The sequence below is a fragment of the Capricornis sumatraensis genome, chromosome 23 (assembly GCF_032405125.1).
Source record: "Capricornis sumatraensis isolate serow.1 chromosome 23, serow.2, whole genome shotgun sequence".
Classification (NCBI taxonomy): Eukaryota; Metazoa; Chordata; class Mammalia; order Artiodactyla; family Bovidae; genus Capricornis; species Capricornis sumatraensis.
Window position 1 is genome coordinate 8,401,159 of NC_091091.1, and position 19,026 is coordinate 8,420,184.

General features: G+C 38.9%; 2 protein-coding genes across 4 annotated transcripts in view; one reads left to right on the top strand and one right to left on the bottom strand.

Moving 5' to 3' along the window:
• Positions 1-19,026, bottom strand: part of PRKG1 (protein kinase cGMP-dependent 1) — a 1,398,992-nt gene that overhangs the window by 604,337 nt on the left and 775,629 nt on the right. The gene's annotated exons all lie outside the window — the stretch shown is intronic.
• CSTF2T (cleavage stimulation factor subunit 2 tau variant) lies at positions 10,260-12,381 on the top strand. Of its 2 annotated transcripts, XM_068961521.1 has the most exons (2): positions 10,260-11,807; positions 11,928-12,381. In XM_068961521.1, the coding sequence occupies exons 1-2, from the start codon at positions 10,289-10,291 to the stop codon at positions 12,125-12,127; spliced, it is 1,719 nt and encodes a 572-aa protein (XP_068817622.1). In that variant the 5' UTR covers positions 10,260-10,288; the 3' UTR covers positions 12,128-12,381. The 2 variants fall into 2 exon arrangements, with proteins under 2 accessions (XP_068817622.1, XP_068817621.1); XM_068961520.1 differs by having other exon boundaries at positions 10,260-12,381.

The following is a 19,026-nucleotide window of genomic DNA, read 5'->3' on the forward strand; positions in this document are numbered from 1 at the left end:
CGGACTAAACGGCACCCCCCTCACCACCACCACACATACAAGTTCATATGCTGAATCTGCTTTGAAGCCCTAACCTCCAATGTGACCTCATTAAAGAAGTAATCAAGGTTAAATGAAATATAAGGGTGGGACCCTAATCCAATATATCTTTATAAGAATTGGAAGAAACACCCGGCCTCCTGCTCACAAAGGAAAGGCCACGTGAGGATACAGCTAGAAAGTGGCCATCTGCAAGTCAAGAAGAGAAGCCTGTGGAGAAGGCGAACGTGCTAGTATCTTGATCCCACACCTCTAGCCTCCAGAAATGTGAGAAAATAAAATATGATTGCTGAAGCCAACCAATCAATGGTATTTTGTTATGGTAGCGCCAGCAGACAAATACACTGCTTGTGGGTTCTGTGAGCTAACAGTCTAGCATTAAAATACCATCCCCTGTTTTTGCTTATCTTGGTTAGAGTTGGTTTCTGTACTTGTACCAAGAAGCATTAGTTACCACATTCCTATAAACATTGGATTTTACATTTTATCTTGCGTGTGACTCTGGGGGAATCTCACTGTCTGATGGCAAATTTGAACTGACACTCTGAAGTAATGTTTTTCAAGGATCGTTCAAATGTGATTTAAAAAAAATCCAAAATACACTCTGTCATGCTGGTTTTGGTGTTGCTGTTTTTAACAATCTGAGCCCCCGATGAAATGTTTCAGAAAGACCTCCTTCCTATAACTTGGTATAAATATAGTCTTACTCCACAGGTCCATTGAGCCTCAGAAGAGAGATACCAGCCTAACTTGTGAAGCAAACATCAATTCCGACATTTCTCTCTGAAGTTGGGCATTGGATTGTTCTCGTCACAGAAAAAGAATTCACAAGCTGTTCAACAGGATGTCTCTATTCAGGATCCCATTTCAGGGCTCACGCTTTTCCACAGTTTATGAGGACACTTCCTTCCTCCGTGTTCTTTCAGGTGACAGCCTTAAGCAAGAATAGGGAGCTCTGCTTCGTGTCCAGTTAGTTCTGCTTTCCCATGTTTGAATAAATGGCCTCTGTCTGCCAGTGTATGCTCCAAAGTAGTAGCCCTGATGATATTCTGGACACGACTGTGAGCTCAACAGGTATTCCGTGTGCCAGACCAACACAGTGTTGTATAAGCCTGTGTCCTCCACAGTCCAAGTTCAGGGCATGCCCTTTCAGTAATAACGAATAAGCGGAATTTCAGCCAACTAAATAATTGAAGAGTGTATTTCCTGATTCAGTATAAGAACTCAATGAGCACCAAAAACGATCAGTAAAATTCTCATTGAAGTATCCTATGGAATTCAGCCTAAAAATGATCCATGTTCAACTACAAATTTACCACAAATTAAAAAGGCAATGTTATCCAAGGTTGTCTCTGTCCAATTTTTAAAATAATATCATCTGACAACAGACCATTTATTCGCCCAGTTCAAAGATAAAAATGAAGATACACATTTTACCTCAAAACAATGAAGATACATACTAGACTAAAATTTGGGTCTCTTTCCACTTAAGATGTTGCTTCCTCCACTACAACAATCCATTCTATACAACAAAGGTAGATTAGTAATTACTACAGAAAATAATGATTAAAAACAAATATGTAATTTATTCCATGCAAGAATGTAATTCGGGTGCTGCTACTGTCATTTAAGTGATGCAGAAATGGAATTACGGTGAGGTTAAGTAACTTGCCCCAGGCTATACAGTGACTTGTTGAATTAGGCAGCCAGCTCAGGCAAAGTGTACATTCTTGGGACTTTCCTGATGGTCCAGTGGCTAAGACTGCATGTTCCCAATGGAGGGAGCCAGGGTTATATCCCTCCCTTTGGGAACTAGATCCCAAAGGCAACAACTAAAAGGATCTTACATGCCAAAACTAAAGATCCTGGGCAGCCAAATAAACAAACAAATAAATATATTAAAAAAAAAACAAGTAACCCCTTTACTCTACTGTCTATCAGAAGTGCTGAGAAGAGTCTGGTAAAGTCTAAAGATCTAGATCTTGACAAGCGAGGCCAGTAACCAGGCACCAAACTCTAATTGAGTCCCTTGTTTTCCCTAAGCTTTGTTTTATCTATTAAAAAAGAAAAAAAGAATGTGGTTGAACTCCAAAGTCCCGCCCAGGGAGAATGTTTGGCTTTGTTCAACCTTGCATCCTGGAATGGTGTTTCTCCAGCAGTTTCAAATTCATGTAATCTCCCTCTTGCCAATGAAAGTAATTTGTTTCATGTATAAGTAAATGAAATTTACCATTTGTTCACATTAAGTGCATTTCAAAATTTTGGGGAAAATGTTACAGGCCAATCTTATTTTAGGTTTGAGAAATTTGGGCTCTTTCATTTTTATGGAAAATCCATTATGTATCTAACTAGATGCAGTTTAAAAACCCTAATGTGACAGCCATGCAAATTGGAAAAGGGAAAACATTTTCAACTGCTCCAGTCTTTATACTGTACAGTCCATCCGCTGCCACAGCACTGACTGGGATGTCAAAATTGCAATTAGTTACACTCACAGACAATCAGGAAAATGGCCAAGGCAGACTGTGTCCAGGTCTCAATAACCTGTGATTATTGTGAAAGGAGTTTAAAATCAAGAGACCTAGTTTAAGGCTGTAGCTTTGCCACTTACTAGCTATGTACCCTTGGGAAATTCATTCAATGGAATAATAATTTAAGAGCTTAAGTTCTTGAATCAAATGATGTGTGTGCAAATCCTGACTCTGTCAGTGAACATGAACACACTCGTTAAATTCTCTATGCTTCTGTTTCTTTAGCTATAAACTCAGACACTGCGACTGCCTATTTCAGAAGGGCTGTTGAAAGGATTAAATAAAACATGATATTTAATAAAACATTTATCAGAAGGTCTCCTTCCTATTAAAGGCTCAGAGTTTGGTATTAAGACTGCTGCTGCTGCTAAGTCACTTCAGTCGTGTCCGACTCTGTGTGACCCCATAGATGGCAGCCCACCAGGCCCCTCTGTCCCTGGGATTCTCCAGGCAAGAACATCGGAGTTGGCTGCCATTTCCTTCTGCAATGCATGCAAGTGAAAAGTGAAAGTTAAGTCGCTCAGTAGTGTCTGACTCTTAGAGACCCCATGGACTGCAGCCTACCAGGCTCCTCCATAGTATCTGTATTTTAAGTGAGACCATTGCAAGGTAAAGTTTTATTAATAAATAACAGTCAAGTTTCTACATCTTTAAAATTAGGACACAGCAGTATGTACCTCGTGCGACTGTTGTCAAGATCAGATGTTGTAACCCAAAGAAAACTATTTTGTAAACTAAAAGCACTGAATTATCATTCAGTTAACACATGTAAACTGTTATATAAGATGATCTTGTAATTATTTTTAAAATATTTACTGAGTATTTAGAATATAAAAGACACTGGACTAATATGAAGAATATAAAACAGATGTGGATTCTATGCTTAAGTGATTAACACAAGCATAGTGGTGCCTCTAACACAAGATAGAAATATGGACGTCAATTCCATACTCTGGTTCAAGAATTAAAAAGGAAAGAACAAGTGCCAAAGATGTCATAGAGAAAGATTGATAAGATTGACAGCCTTAAATCACTGTCATTATTCCATGCTCATATTTCAGAAAGAATATAGCCTACTGACCCCTTGAATCAAGTTTAAATTTATGAATCTGATTTTCAAAACCTTTTGTAATCTATCCCCAAAGACAATCTTCTATCATGCTACTTAATAACTCTACTGGTTTCTTCTGAGGACATAAAACACCAGGTTCCAATTTTATGTCTTGGCTACTCTTGGCTCTTGGATCGTTCTCCCTATCTTCGGTACATACCAGACTATAACCCATCCCTTAAATCCCAGCTCCATCAGGAAGTCTTCCCTGATGATTTAGACTGATCCACTCTCTGTATCACACTCCTACACACTTTATTTACATATATATTACATCAAATAATAACCTGGAACAATTATCACTGACCTAAAATAAAATGACAAGCATCTTGACAGCAGGTTCTCACTCTGATTGTATTTAATGTCTGTTTCGTAAAATGAAAGCTTTGTGGATTATGTAACTCTAAGGTTATTTCCCATCATTTATTCAATATATAATATGCACTCACTTGTGCTAAATTCTATCCTATGTGATGAAGATAAAGTGGTGAAGAAGAGAAAGTATCTATCTTTCTATGATTGTCTCCTGCTAGCTCAGTGATTCTCGTATCAGCCTGTATCACAGAATCACCTTGGGAACTTGTTAAAACTGTGTACACACACACACGAACTTGTTAAAACTGCGCACACACACACACACACACACACACACACACACACACACACACATGTTCCTGATGCAGTAGGTGTGAGGTAGGGTCCCAAATTTTGCATTTCTCAAATGATGTTCGTGCTACCAAACCAGAGACCATACCTAGAATCTATTCTAGTGGAATGGCCATATTTTCACTGCTGTATTTTTAATGCTTAGAATAAATGTTTATGTAATAAGAGAATAAATATGGCTTTGTTAATTGACAAACGGAAATCTAATTTTTTCCTTACATGATGTTATAGAAGGAAAAGTACAATTTTATTAAAAGATAGAAGGAATACTATAATCAGAAAAATAAGGAACAGCTTATATTCAAAGAAAAGTGAATTAACTTCCAATGTAGAGAAAGGAGGAGGAAGATCAGAGAGACCTCTGAGGAGTAGCATATTTGATCTGTTCCTTGAAGGACACACACATTTATCTTAAAAATGCCTGTTATAGCTAGAAGTGTTTTCAGTTCAGTTCAGTTCAGTTCAGTCACTCAGTCGTGTCCGATTCTTTGTGACCCCATGAATTGCAGCACACCAGGCCTCCCTGTCCATCACCAACTCCCAGAGTTCACTCAAACTCATGTCCATCGAGTTGGTGATGCCATCCAGCCATCTCATCCTCTGTCGTTCCCTGTTTCTCCTGCCCCCAATCCCTCCCAGCATCAGAGTCTTTTCCAATGAGTCAACTCTTCACATGAGGTGGCCAAAGTACTAGAGTTTCAGCTTTAGCATCATTCCTTCCAAAGAACACCCAGGACTGATCTCCTTTAGAATGGACTCTCTCAAACTCAATAGAATGTTTACATTCTGATGTAAGGTTTGATATTCGGAAACAGTTAAACATCATATTTTTGCCAAGTCTTGTCAGAAAATTGGTAATTTAGTTGCATAACTCAGCTTGGTTGAAAACAAAAATATGTGTTTGAGTTAAGACACCAGTTTTCTAGGATGACTTACAAATGGAGCCCTGAAACAATTTCTGAGCAGGAGTTTAAAAATAATTTTGAACATTGGAAGTTTCAATGGATTAAGGTTATAGCTTCTGAAGATGATTAGTTTGAAGAATGGCCCCCATTTGGCCATATACTCTGATGTTAGTTTAAAAATCACTCTTAGTATACCTGGTATTTTGATATATTGAAAGAATTGATATCTAAAAACATGAAAGATGTCATGTAAAGTTTTTTGTTGTTGTTGTTTTCCACATTGTATGCCATGCGATAAATATCTAAAGTTTAAACATATGGGAACAGAGAAAGCACTGTAATATGGAAGTTCTTCCAAGGCAGGTATATGAAAAGCATGCATTAGTACCAGGAGATAGACAGGTTCCAAAAAACTCTGTGTAACTCTAGGCTACCCAGTCTAAACATAAATATTAGTTTCTGTGTTCTGTGCTTGAGCTACGTGGTGGGTCACACTGGAACTCTGTGAAGTGGGGGGCGCATCTAAACATTCTTCTAGTTTGGAATACAGGAACTAAAGAGAACATACAAGGCCTCTGACAAACAGCACATTCTTACAGCCTGGCTTTCCCTTTCTTGTTTGTCCCCAGAGCCCCTCAGCTACTCTATTCACCCACCCTCTGAGTTCAGGGTGTCTTCACTGCAGATCAGCACCTCCTAGTTCTACTGTGGCTGTCAAGTCGCTAAGTCATGACTGTCACTTTGCGACCCATGGACTATAGCCCTCCAGGTTCCTTTGTCTACAGGGATTTCCCAAACAACAATGCTGGAGTGGGTTGTCATTTCCTTCTCCAGGGGTTCTTCCTGACCCAGGGATTAAACCTGTGTCTCCCACATTGCAGGTGGATTCTTTACCATCTAAGCCACCAAGGAAGCCTATGAATACTGGAAGGGGTAGCCTATCCCTTCTCCAGGAGATCTTCTCAACCCAGGGATCAAACTGGGGTCTCCTGCATTGCAGGCAGATTCTTTACCAGCTGAGCTACCAAGAAAGCTCATATATTTTAACAGAGTGTACTAAACTTTGGCCTGATAGAAATGAAAAAAGCAAATACTTCAAGCTCATATATTTTAACAGAGTGTACTAAACTTTGGCCTGATAGAAATGAAAAAAGCAAATACTTAGATCAATGATTCCTTAAGTGGTGTTCCTGGACCAGCAGCAAAAATATCGACTGGTAATTTGTTAAGATATGTAAATTATCCAGTCTCACTCCAGAAATACTGAATCAGAACTGGGGAGGGGAGGTGGGGAAGCCCAGCAATCTGATTTAACTAGCCATGAGTCTAGGTGAATATGACGTATGCCAAAGTATGAAGACCCCGGTTTAGATCTAACCAGCAGCAGCAGTAGAGAAACTCTCTTACTATCACTATACAAAGTTTTATGAACTGTACAATTTATTTTAATAGCCTATCATCACCCACATGATTGACCATTTAATATACACACAATTATACATGCAATCAATATTTAAAATGTCTTTGCCAGAATGTATGTTAAAAAGTCATAGCTTTCTCAGTAAAGACATGATATTGAAAAGAGACAAATGAACCAAATGAGTTTGTTTTTAGTTTTCTGAAATACCATCCTCGACTCCCCTTCACTCCTGCTCCACCTCAATTAAAAGAATCAGGGGTGGGGGGACACTTTAGTTCCACTTGTTTGACTTAGTATGAATAGAACGCTAGATTTCTAATTAAAAAAAAATAGATATGCAACAAGCAACAAAGGTTTACTCTACAGAAAGGGCACTATAGTCAATACTTTATAATAACCTATAATGGGAAATAATTTCAAAAATAATATATGTATGTATAACTGAATCACACACACACAAAAAAAATTATACTTTTTGAAATTTAGTAACGTTTATCTTTTTGCCAGTTTTTCTAAATGTCCTATAGAAATCTAATAACAACATATGAGATACAAAATTTTAAATATATTTGTATAGGATATAAGATTAATATACATTAATTAAATATAAATCTGTTATATGTAAATTATTAATGACATCATTCAAGATGCTTTTTTCTGCACTTCATAAAATATTCTCAGAGAAATGTTAATGTCATACTATGATTATATTTTTTCTTTCCTCTTATATTTCTTCTGATTTTTGCTTTATGCATCTTTGCTTCTTTGTTATTGTATCTAATGGTTTATGATGTTTATCTCCTTTGTGAATTGCACCTTTTATCATTAAAAGTATCCATCTTTGCTTCATTAAAAATAAAAATATAAATAAAAGGAAAAATTAAAATGAATAAAAATTAAAAAGTAATGCATGTAAATGAGCATGCATGTGTTTACATGTTCTCCCTGCCTGAGTAGGTTGTTGCATTTTAACCAGGTTATTTTCATGATGCAGAACTTCTGAAAAGATGAACATTTCACAAATGATGAGGACTTCAGGGACCTTAACTAGTTGTAATGGATGGTGATATCAGGACCCTGTTCTCCAGCCTCCTTCCCCCAAGGAGGGTACATCTCTCTACTCCCTTGTGTTTGTCTCTGGCACTGCAACTGCCACCTGATGTTATGATAATCAATTCAGGTCTTTCTCCTTTGCTAGATGATGAAGTCTTTGAGGGCAGAAGTTTTGAGTTCTTTCTGTTCTCCGCATGCAAAAATGTTTAATGAACGAATGCATGGTTGTTTCTTGCACATCATTACAACCCACTCTTGAAGCAGTTTATAAATGTGCCTTTTTTTTTTGCTCATGTCCTGGCATTTGATTCCTTAAAACTGCACTTTCCAAGATGGTAGCCATCAACCACATATGCTTCTGAGCTGTTGAAATGTGTCTACTCTGAACTGACATGTAAAATATTAGGCTTAAAGCACGGGGTTTCAGAGACTTAGCACTACAACAGGTAAAATATTTCTTTGCATTTAAATATCAACATTTCATTCATAATTTTATATTGATTATAGGTTATAATGGTATCATTTAGGTTATATTTAATACTATTAATTTAAAACAAAATCGGGGTGGGGGGAGGTGGTTAACCCATTTTGAATGAGTAACTACGTCCAGGACTGCCCCGGTGGGCCAGAGGCTAAAGCTCTGAGCTCCCAAGGCAGGGTGCCTGGGTTTGATCCCTGGTTGGGGAACTAGATCCCACATGCCAAAATTAAGATCCTTACGTCTCAACTTCCTACACGCCACAATGAAGAGCCAGCACAGTCTAAGAAAGAATTAAATATTTTTACAGAGCTATGTCCAAACCTGTTTCAAATAACTATTAAGACACTTGAAGGTAAATGGATGCTTTGTCTGATTTATACCTAAACCCACACTCATCTCAGATGTACTCCTTGAACTCTGATATTCAAGGTTCATAAAAATTTTTTTCATTTTTTAAATTTTGTTTTAATTGAAGGATAATTGCTTTATTGTAACACAATTTTTTGATGAATCTTAAAGTTCCATAGTCCCTTCAAAAGGAATATGTAGAATAAAAGAAATCTCTGCTTGAGTTAAGACTTAGGCTCTGAAGCAATACACTTTATAGATATATAATGCAATCTATATATGTAATATTATTTTCCTAAGTAACCACATTAAACAAAGTAAAATGAGTGATGTTAAAATATATATTTTCCAATGTATTAAAAATATCACTTTAATATGAAAAAATAAAAATTTAATGAGGTATTTTACTTTTTATATTGTTTTCAAAATCTTGCATATATTTTACTAGCATATCTCAATATGTTAAACTTTAACTAGTTTTGATTTAAATTTATATTTTATCATTGCAAAAGTCAATTCCACACCCAAGTTGCTCTAAATATATTAAGTAGTTTTCCAAAAGTCTAAGTGAATATCAGCTTTTATATTTAATAAAAGTCATGAAATTAAAAGTTCAGTCTCTCAGTCACGCTAGCCATTTTTCAAGTACTCTAGTGGCCACAGTACATGGCAGATGCTCTGGACTAACCTGGTAAGAAGTCAGGCTTTGCAGGTTACCAGTTGCTTAGCGAATCACCAAGCTTCAATTCTAATTGCTTGTTAGAGACAGACCCACATTCCACATGTTTTAACTTCTCCCAGCAAAACTAGCAACAGAAGAGAAACTAGTCTCCTGCTTCATAACAGAGGTATCGAAATCATTGCATCAGTTAATAACAATCAGAAGCAACCTAAATGCCTAAAGAATGGTTAAATGCATTTAACTAATCCGCTGTAGCCATAAAATTCAATAAATTATTATTAATATTGGTTAATATAACTAAGAAAAATATTATTGTGAAAAGATCGACTGCTGAGTGCGCGCACAAAAATAAACGTGTAAGGAAGGATCTCTCCTCAGGGACTGACTGAAGCAACAGGATGGGGGCGGGGATGGAGCGAGCACACGCATTCAGCTTGTATTTCTGGACAGTTATTGTCCAAAACTGCGTTTCTAAAACAAGCTATTACTTTTGAATTTTAATGAGAAAAACCCCATGTCTGCTTTGAAATAACTACATTTCTCCCTCACTGCCTGCACTGTGATTTTAAATATAGCTTAAAGGTACTCTACTAAGGAGAAACTGATACACGGAAATACTACCAGAACACAGAAGACGCCGCCTCAATCGCTTTCAGTTAGCGGTTTCCCGCCGGTCAAACGGAAGCAAAACCTCCGTTGACGTCATAGAAGGCGGTCTCTCCTCGTTACCATGGTGAAGTTGACGGGGCCATCTTTACTGTGGTCGACCCACACCGAGCGTTTCCCGGAGAGGGTGGTGAAGCGCCGTAGAAAAGTTTTCAGAATAAGAGGTGAGAAAGGAATCATGCGCCTCAGGAAGGACCAAGGACAGAAAGCTTTAGTTTAGTTAGGAAAACATAGAGGCGCAGATGCTGAGGATTAGCGGAACGATTCAAACAGAGTAGAGAGGTTTCTGCCCGGAATTTGAAAGTTGTTTCCGTTGCTCGGCGGAAGTGTGGGTCGGAAGAGGACGACTTGAAGAAGCCGCTCTCCGCTGTGTGGCGACCGGAATCATGTCGAGTTTGGCGGTGAGAGACCCGGCAATGGATCGATCACTGCGTTCCGTGTTCGTGGGGAACATTCCGTATGAGGCGACTGAGGAGCAGTTAAAGGACATTTTCTCGGAGGTTGGTTCTGTTGTGAGTTTCCGGCTGGTATACGATAGAGAGACGGGCAAACCTAAGGGTTATGGCTTCTGCGAGTACCAAGACCAGGAGACCGCACTTAGTGCCATGCGGAACCTTAATGGGCGGGAGTTCAGCGGGAGAGCGCTTCGGGTGGACAATGCAGCCAGTGAAAAGAACAAGGAGGAGCTAAAGAGCCTAGGGCCTGCAGCGCCTATCATTGACTCACCCTACGGGGACCCTATCGATCCAGAAGATGCTCCTGAGTCGATTACCAGAGCAGTCGCTAGTCTTCCCCCGGAGCAAATGTTTGAGCTGATGAAGCAGATGAAGCTCTGTGTCCAAAACAGCCACCAGGAAGCTCGAAATATGTTACTTCAAAACCCTCAGCTGGCTTATGCGCTGTTGCAGGCACAAGTAGTGATGAGAATCATGGATCCAGAGATTGCTCTGAAAATTTTGCATCGCAAAATTCATGTAACACCACTTATCCCAGGGAAATCTCAAACCGTTTCTGGCCCTGGCCCTGGGCTTTGTCCTGGACCTAACGTTCTGCTGAACCAGCAAAACCCCCCGGCCCCTCAGCCTCAGCATTTGGCCAGAAGACCTGTGAAAGACATCCCTCCTCTGATGCAGACCCCTATCCAAGGTGGAATTCCACCCCAAGGCCCAATGCCAGCCGCAGTTCCTGGCCCTGGCCCCTTAACTCCTGGCGGAACAATGCAACCCCAAGTTGGAATGCCAGGGGTTGGTCCCGTGCCCTTAGAGCGGGGGCAGGTGCAGATATCTGATCCCAGAGCTCCTATGCCTCGTGGGCCCATGACTGCTGGTGGCCTGCCTCCTCGAGGACTGTTAGGGGATGCTCCAAATGACCCACGTGGAGGGACTTTGCTTTCAGTCACCGGAGAAGTGGAGCCCAGAGGCTATCTTGGCCCACCACATCAGGGTCCTCCAATGCACCATGCCGCTGGTCATGACAGCCGGGGCCCTTCCTCACATGAGATGAGGGGAGGGCCCTTAGCAGATCCTAGAATGCTCATGAGTGAGCCCAGAGGACCTATGATAGATCAAAGAGGGCTGCCTATGGATGGCAGAGGCAGCAGAGACTCTCGAGGGATGGAGACTCGAGCCATGGAAACAGAGGTCTTAGAGACACGGGTGATGGAGAGAAGAGGAATGGAGACCTGTGCAATGGAAACCAGAGGAATGGAAGCGAGAGGAATGGATGCAAGAGCAATGGAGATGAGGGGCCCCGGCCCCAGTTCAAGAGGCCCTATGACTGGGGGAATTCAGGGTCCTGGTCCTATTAATATGGGGGCAGGTGGTCCTCAGGGACCCAGACAGGTTCCCAACATTTCAGGGGTGGGAAACCCTGGACCTGCCATGCAGGGGGCAGGTATGCAAGGAGGTGGCATGCAAGGGGCGGGCATGCAAGGAGCTGGCATGCAGGGGCCGGGCATGCAAGGAGCAGGCATGCAGGGGCCGGGCATGCAAGGAGCGGGCATGCAGGGGCCGGGCATGCAAGGAGCAGGCAAGCAAGGTGGAGCGCAGCCTAGCAGTTTTAGTCCTGGGCAGAGCCAAGTAACCCCCCAGGATCAAGAAAAGGCAGCTTTGATCATGCAGGTTCTTCAGCTGACTGCAGATCAGATTGCCATGCTGCCTCCTGAGCAAAGGCAGAGTATCTTGATTTTAAAGGAACAAATCCAGAAATCTACTGGAACTTCTTGAAATGTTTTAGAAAATATTTGGTGGTAGTCTTACAAAGGTTTTCTGTAGCGTAGAGGATGGGTAGGTGCAAAAAGCTGAGTTCTGAAACCCCACACTTGAATAGTTGGGGTTTCTTTCCTTCCAGAACCTAATCTCATTTCTTGTTGTCTTTTCCTTTATTTTTAATTGTGGGATAGGGGGTGGAGGGAGTGGGTCTGTTTACTTTAATTCCCTGTAAATATACAAAAATAACTGAACATGATTATATACCAAATAAGGTTACAAAGGTTATGCAGTATTATTAAATGTGTCTGCAAGGTGTTTAGTCCATTTTAAAAATACTGAGTAAAACAATGTGAAAACTGCATAAAGACTAAAAGATGACCTGTTCAAATGGTAATATACTAAGATAGTTTAACATGTTTGGTTGTGTAAGAAAATAAAGATGTTTACCTCAGAATTACAAGATGTATTTTTTTTGTAAGCCATTTAAGATACACCTATTTCAGGGGCAATAGACTGCTGTATTGGTTTAAGCATTGTCTTACTATAACTTTTGGAATTACTTCAGTATGTTAGAGCTAATTCTCAACTTGTGGTATTTGCTTTTTGTTTTTTTTTTTCCCTGAAGCTAAGGACACACCTTATTGGCATGATGTTTTATTTATCCCACCCTTCCAGCAATATTTTGGCCTAGCCTTGAGCATGATTTTGCTACGACAGTTCTCGGGTCAACTAAGTTACTTAAATCTGCTCTGATGAGACTGTATCTCAGTAATGTCCTATTTGTCAATAGTCTTGAATTAATTGAATCTAAATAATTCTCTCATGTTCTTCCCCAAAATCATTGTGTAGGGTCTAGTTGATCTGGATGAATTATACACAGTATTGGACTTTTCTTAAATAATCCATTATTTTCTTAAATAGTGGAAGGCTTCATGCAGTAAAGCTCTCAAGTTTCCTAGAAACTCACATCCATTACACAGATGGTATCCATCTGGCCAACCAAAATCAGGAATTAAAAATTTTAGTCTCAGGAACATTTAAAATGCCGTTTAGTTCTTATTTCAAAATGTGCTTATCTGTCACCATTTTATCAGAATAATTGATGCCCAGGCTTAAAGGTATTCTTGTAGCCTGAAATATGCTCAACTGGTTATTACTTTCCTTTTACAAGCAATAAATAAAGCCATTTAATTCTAATATACATATACCCATGAGACATTTAAAAATCAGTAGGAGGGAGGTGGGGCTTACCAGGTACCTTGAGAGCTAGTACCTGATTTATCTTTAAGCCTTTAGGACGTGGAGACAAACATTTGTATGATAGAATAAGTAGTAATTAACAGAAATAACCCAAATAACACCCAGAAACACCGAAGTAACCAGTTGATCTTAGAAGAATAAAAGCCAATACAGAGGGAAAAAATACAGAGGAAATGGCAACCCACTCCAGTGTTCTTGCCTGGAGAATCCCAGGGACCAGGGAGCCTGGTGGGCTGCCGTCTATGGGGTCGCACAGAGTCGGACACGACTGAAGCAACTTAGCAGCAGCAGTAGCAGCAGCAGCAAGCCTAGAAATATTTTCCCTTTGTAAGGTTTTTATACCTTAAACGGATAATTGATTCTTAAAGTTTTGCTCTCTACGATGTTTCCTGCTACCTGTTTTACTGTTTTATTGTTCATACTGTTAATTTCCCCATGTTGTCTATATTTGTCCCCTTATTGGAGGGGATAAGACACTCCTTGACATCTCTAATAGTTCTTGTTAATATCAACTCAGAGTTGGCTAGGTTACTTCAAAATTGTAGTTGCTGTATCCCAAAGCTTTCACTAAAAGACTGTTAACTGAAAACCATTAAATTTGAATGTTCTTTGTTGTAGTAAAACGTGCATTGTTTAATGCAGACTGAAAAGTAAAATTTAGGCTGAGTTTAGTAAGTTAATCTATTGAGAGTTCCATGGGGCCTGAATACTTTTTTTTTTTATTCCTTTGAAAAAGCAAATCTAAAGAAATTACAGGAATGGATATAATTTTTTATAGTGATTATCTACTTAAATACTTGTGTATTATATATCCAACCATGTTTTTTCTATGGTAGGTGTCAGTAGCAACATCCTGGAGATTGAGACATTAAGCTTCCTGTTATTTTTATTCCCTGCAGAAAACTGTATCCCAGGAATGCCTTATAGGTACTGTGACTTCATTACTGACAGCACTTGTTAAATTGTCATGTAATAATGGCAACCCACTCCAGTACCCTTGCCTGGAAAATTCCATGGACAGAGGATCCTGGCAGGCTATAGTCCATGGGTCACAAAGAGTCGGAATCAACCGAGCTACTTTTCCTTTCCCTGGTGGCTCAGATGGTAAAGAATCCACCTGCAATGAGGGAGACCCACCTTCAGTCCCTGGGTTGGGAAGATCCCCTGGAGAAGGGAACAGCTACCCATGCCAGTATTCTTGTCTGAAGAATTCCATGGACAGAGGAGCCTGGCAGGCCCCAGTCCATGGGGTGTCAGAGTTGGATACGACTGAGCAACTTTCAGTATATTTTACTTTTACCCTCTACTCCCTACTCCCACTTTTAGTAGATCAGGAACTCTGAACATGGACTGTTTTACTCATTTCTGTATTCACTTTATATAGCAAAATTTGCACATGGGAACAAAAATTTTATCAATTTTAGTAGAAAAAAATCCTATTAACACATGAATTTCCCCACAAATAATTTAAATTAGACAGAACAAATGAGCTGTGATAACTATTTGCATTAGAAAATAAGTTAGATAATAAAAGCAATCACCTTTACTCTGCTAAGCTGAATAGATTTTTCTCCTCATTTCCAATTCACACATGGTCGGAGGCAGTACTGATGGAGAATAAGAATATAAGCAATACATGTCTACTACACTCAGAATCGTGTTTTAACCCTGGCATCCTGCATTTTCCTATGTGTGAAAGTGAAAGTGAAGTCGGTCAGTCATGTCGGACTCTTTACGACCCCATGGACTGTAGCCTACCACAATTCTCTGTCCATGGGATTTTCCAGGCAAGAGTACTGGGGTGGGTTGCCATTTCCTTCCCCAGAGGATCTTCCCAACCCAGGGATTGAACCTGGGTCTCCCAAATTGTAGGCAGACGCTTTACCATCTGAGCCTTCCTATGTATGGGCAGACTACAAATAAAATCACAAATACACTCATAACAATAGTAAAGGTAGTGGGGTGGAACACAGATTTGGAAATGCCACTTTATGGCTTATTCCTTTTGGACTGTGCATGTTTTTGGGAAATAAATGATCAGCTTTAATAAGTGCCTGCTCATCGTCCTTTCATATTATTGATTGATACCACAATATGCTTTAATATGATATCCCAAGACTTCTTGTTTGGGACCATTTGATAAGATACAAACAAGATAACCTGAATCTCAGGTAAAGGTAGGCTAATACAAGTGAGATATGTATGACTTCAACTCTAATTCTCAGAATTCTAAAAGTAGAAAGCTTTTCTTTTTTAAAAAAATCCTTAATACAATCACAGCTTGCAAAGCTTCTTGCTTTCCCATGCAGTGCTGGGACATTAGCTAAGCACACAGAACCTTGTTTCCTATGGTGTGTCAGGCCATTCTCTTAGGTCTGATGAGATTTAAGGATATTATGTGCAACAACCTACTGTGGCAGAGAAACTGAATTATCAGTTACATCTCACAGTCTTCTCACAGAAGAAACTGACAGCCTCTTGGTGCTTTACACTGCCAGGTAATCACCAGATAGATTTCTGATTGGAGCTTGCTTTTCTCAATCTTTTGTTGAGAATGTAGTGAAGACCTAATTCATTTTAAGGAAATGAATATACTTAAGCTAATAAGTATGACTAATGTTAGTACTATTGATAGTATTACTATTATATGATATTGATATCTAGTATGCTAATATATTTCATATATATGTATACTTCAGATCTTAACTGAAACAGATCTTTTAATATTTTCATTTGCTTCTATGCACCTTAAAAGTTTTACTCCCCCAGTTGAAAGTTCAGTTTCACAGATAATTCATATTACAAATGACCTTTCTCATGAGATGTTAACAGACATATTTCTTCTTGATATTTTTGTACCACAGTATAAAGCTTTTGCCAGTAAGGGACATGTAATGTAACAAAGTGATTTGGGGTAGCATTGTCAAAAATAACAAACCCAGTGCTTATTTGCTGTACGTAAAAATGCCAAAGTGTGTACCTAGAAAAAGACCCGAGATGTTCTGGTTAATGACAACTCTTTATAATTAGGAGTTGACTTAGCTCCCAAAGGTAGGTAACTAATTATCAAGGAGTTAGAATAAAATATATAACATTTTAATCCATAATCAATTTTGTATGATTCAATATGTATAAATCTGCAGACATCTGAAATCCGTCTCATACGTGTCACAAAGTCTGGTCATTTAAAAAATCTTATCTGCTTGATTACTTTTTTGTTGTCTTTCACAAAAGTAGACTGGTTAATTTCTTGGGCATCAAGTAATAAAACCATCAGTTTCCCACAAGTTATTTTATTTAATTAGATATTTTAATCAAAATTTGGTTTTACTATGTTACTAATAATCAATAATTCTACTGCAAAAAATCTGTAGGCCACTTCAGTGTACCTGCCAGCCTTTGATTTCTTTCCTACCTCAAATGGATTTAAAGGAATTTGTACCTATTTAGGAATTTACTTATGTATTTATCCCTGAATATTCCACAGAAAAAGATACAACAATGTCTCACTTCCCAGTTTATCTTAAAGGTTCACCTTAATAATACTCAAAACATGAGCCACATTAAAAATGTTATATTTGAATTAATGTGATGGAAGGACCAATATGAGCTCCCTAGGTGGCTAAGAGGTAACGAATTTGCCTGCCAATGCAGGAAATGCAGGTTTGATTCCTGGGTTGAGAAGATCTCCTGGAAAAGGAAATGACAACCCACTCATATTCTTGCTGGGAAAATCCAATGGACACAGGAGCCTGGGATGCTACAGTCCATGAGGTCTCAAAGAGTCAGACACAACTGAGTGAGCATGCACACAGGGACCTATATTGGCTTGCTTGGTGCAGTAACCTTCATAAAGTCATATTCTATATCTCAAATGTACATGTAAAATAATAGAGCAATATAAATAAGAAGGACTAAAAAAAATTGCCAGACACAAACCTTGCTCTAAGAGGGTAAAAAAAATCATCACCTATTAATAGAATATATTTGCTATCTTTAGGTAAACCTATAGTCAAAATGATTTCATCACTGTACACATACCAGACATCAGAGAAAAAAATTCTCATCTATTTTAATAAACAGAAATTACAGTATTAAAATCTCTAGACTCACTTATCTCCCCGCATCCCACCACCATTAATTTTGTCAGTTTTGTCCTGTAGAAAGGGACCCCAAATCTGTGTCTTGTAGGTCAGTTGAACCTGCAGATTTGTTTTGTCTGACCAGTCAAGGTTCTCAAAAATTTTGAATTTGAATGACATATATGTTCCTATTTGTCCACAAGCCCACCTTTCCCTGAATCCCTGGATCTTATGCTAGGTTATTCATACAATTACTTGCCATTCCTTGTAATGCTTTGAGTTTACAACTCCTGCTTTTACTCTGCTTTAAAACATAGCTATTAGATTTGATGGAAATACTTAGTTTGTTATTTTTAGATACCACATATAAGTGAAATCATATAATATTTGTCTTTCTCTGATTTATTTCTTTTAGCATAATACCCTCTATATCTAACCATGTTGTCACAAATGGCAAGATTTCATTCTTTTTCTATGGCTGAGTAATATATTCCATTGTGTGTATATATACATATGCCTCATCTTTATCCATTCATCTATCCATGGACACTCAGGTTGCCCTTATATCTTGTCTACTGTAAACAGAAGAAATCTTGAGACCATAAAATCAACATGCTTATGTTTCAGTGAGAATGAACTGTCAACAGAATTCTGCTGCTAAATATTTTTTAAACTTCATCTATATATTCCTGTGAACCAAAACGAAAGGACCATTACCACCAAAGCAGCTAAAAGTAACTGCCCTGCTTTTATTCTGTTAATTTATTTTCAGTAGTTTTATTGAAAATGGCATGAAAACCATATGCTCTGATCTGTGCCTTTAAACTCTGTCTTTGAACTCGATCATGACTGAAAGTGAAAGTGAAAGTAGCTAAGTGTCTTTGAGATCCCATGGACTATACAGTCAATGGAATTCTCCAGGCCAGAATACTAGAGTGGGTAGCCTTTCCCTTCATGATTAAGAGTATAAATTAAGCAAATCAACTTTTGTAAATTAAGCAAATATGCTTTTTTTCCCTAAAGAAATGTTTACATTGTAATCAAGTAACTGAGCTCAAAACACTTCTAACAAACAACAACTAAATTCCAATCAAGGCCTTTCAAGAAGTGACATCAAAGCATCATTGTGAGGCTGTGAAGATGACCTTGGAACAGTGAAATTACATCTCTCCTTTTCACACGTGTTCAGACAACTTGTATTCTAGTAATCTGGGGATTTGTTTCCTAGAGGGAAAACAAAATTTGCTTTATTAGAATGTTTTGGGAGATAATTTATAGACTCTTTGGTTGGTGGGGTAAACAGGTTTAGCAATTACTCCCTAGTAAGTGCTTTTGCTGGGAGGTACAAACTAGGCAAACTAGGAGCCTTGAACAAAAATATCCTAGATCTAAAATGGCCCAAAGCTGCCCTTCCTGAGGAATTAGAGCTGGATTATCCTGGGGAGAAAAGAGGCTTTTCTGCATCTCCTGTCCATTGTCCTTTTTGCCCAGGATGATTCATAGAGAGGAGGAAGATGGATGAGTTGGCTACCGACCCAGCCAGGGCCAGCCAAGGCCGGATTGTGAAACTCA

Coding starts and splice junctions, on each gene's coding strand:
- CSTF2T (XM_068961520.1), top strand. CDS start 10,289: ATGTCGAGTTTGGCGGTGAGAGACCCGGCAATGGATCGATCACTGCGT.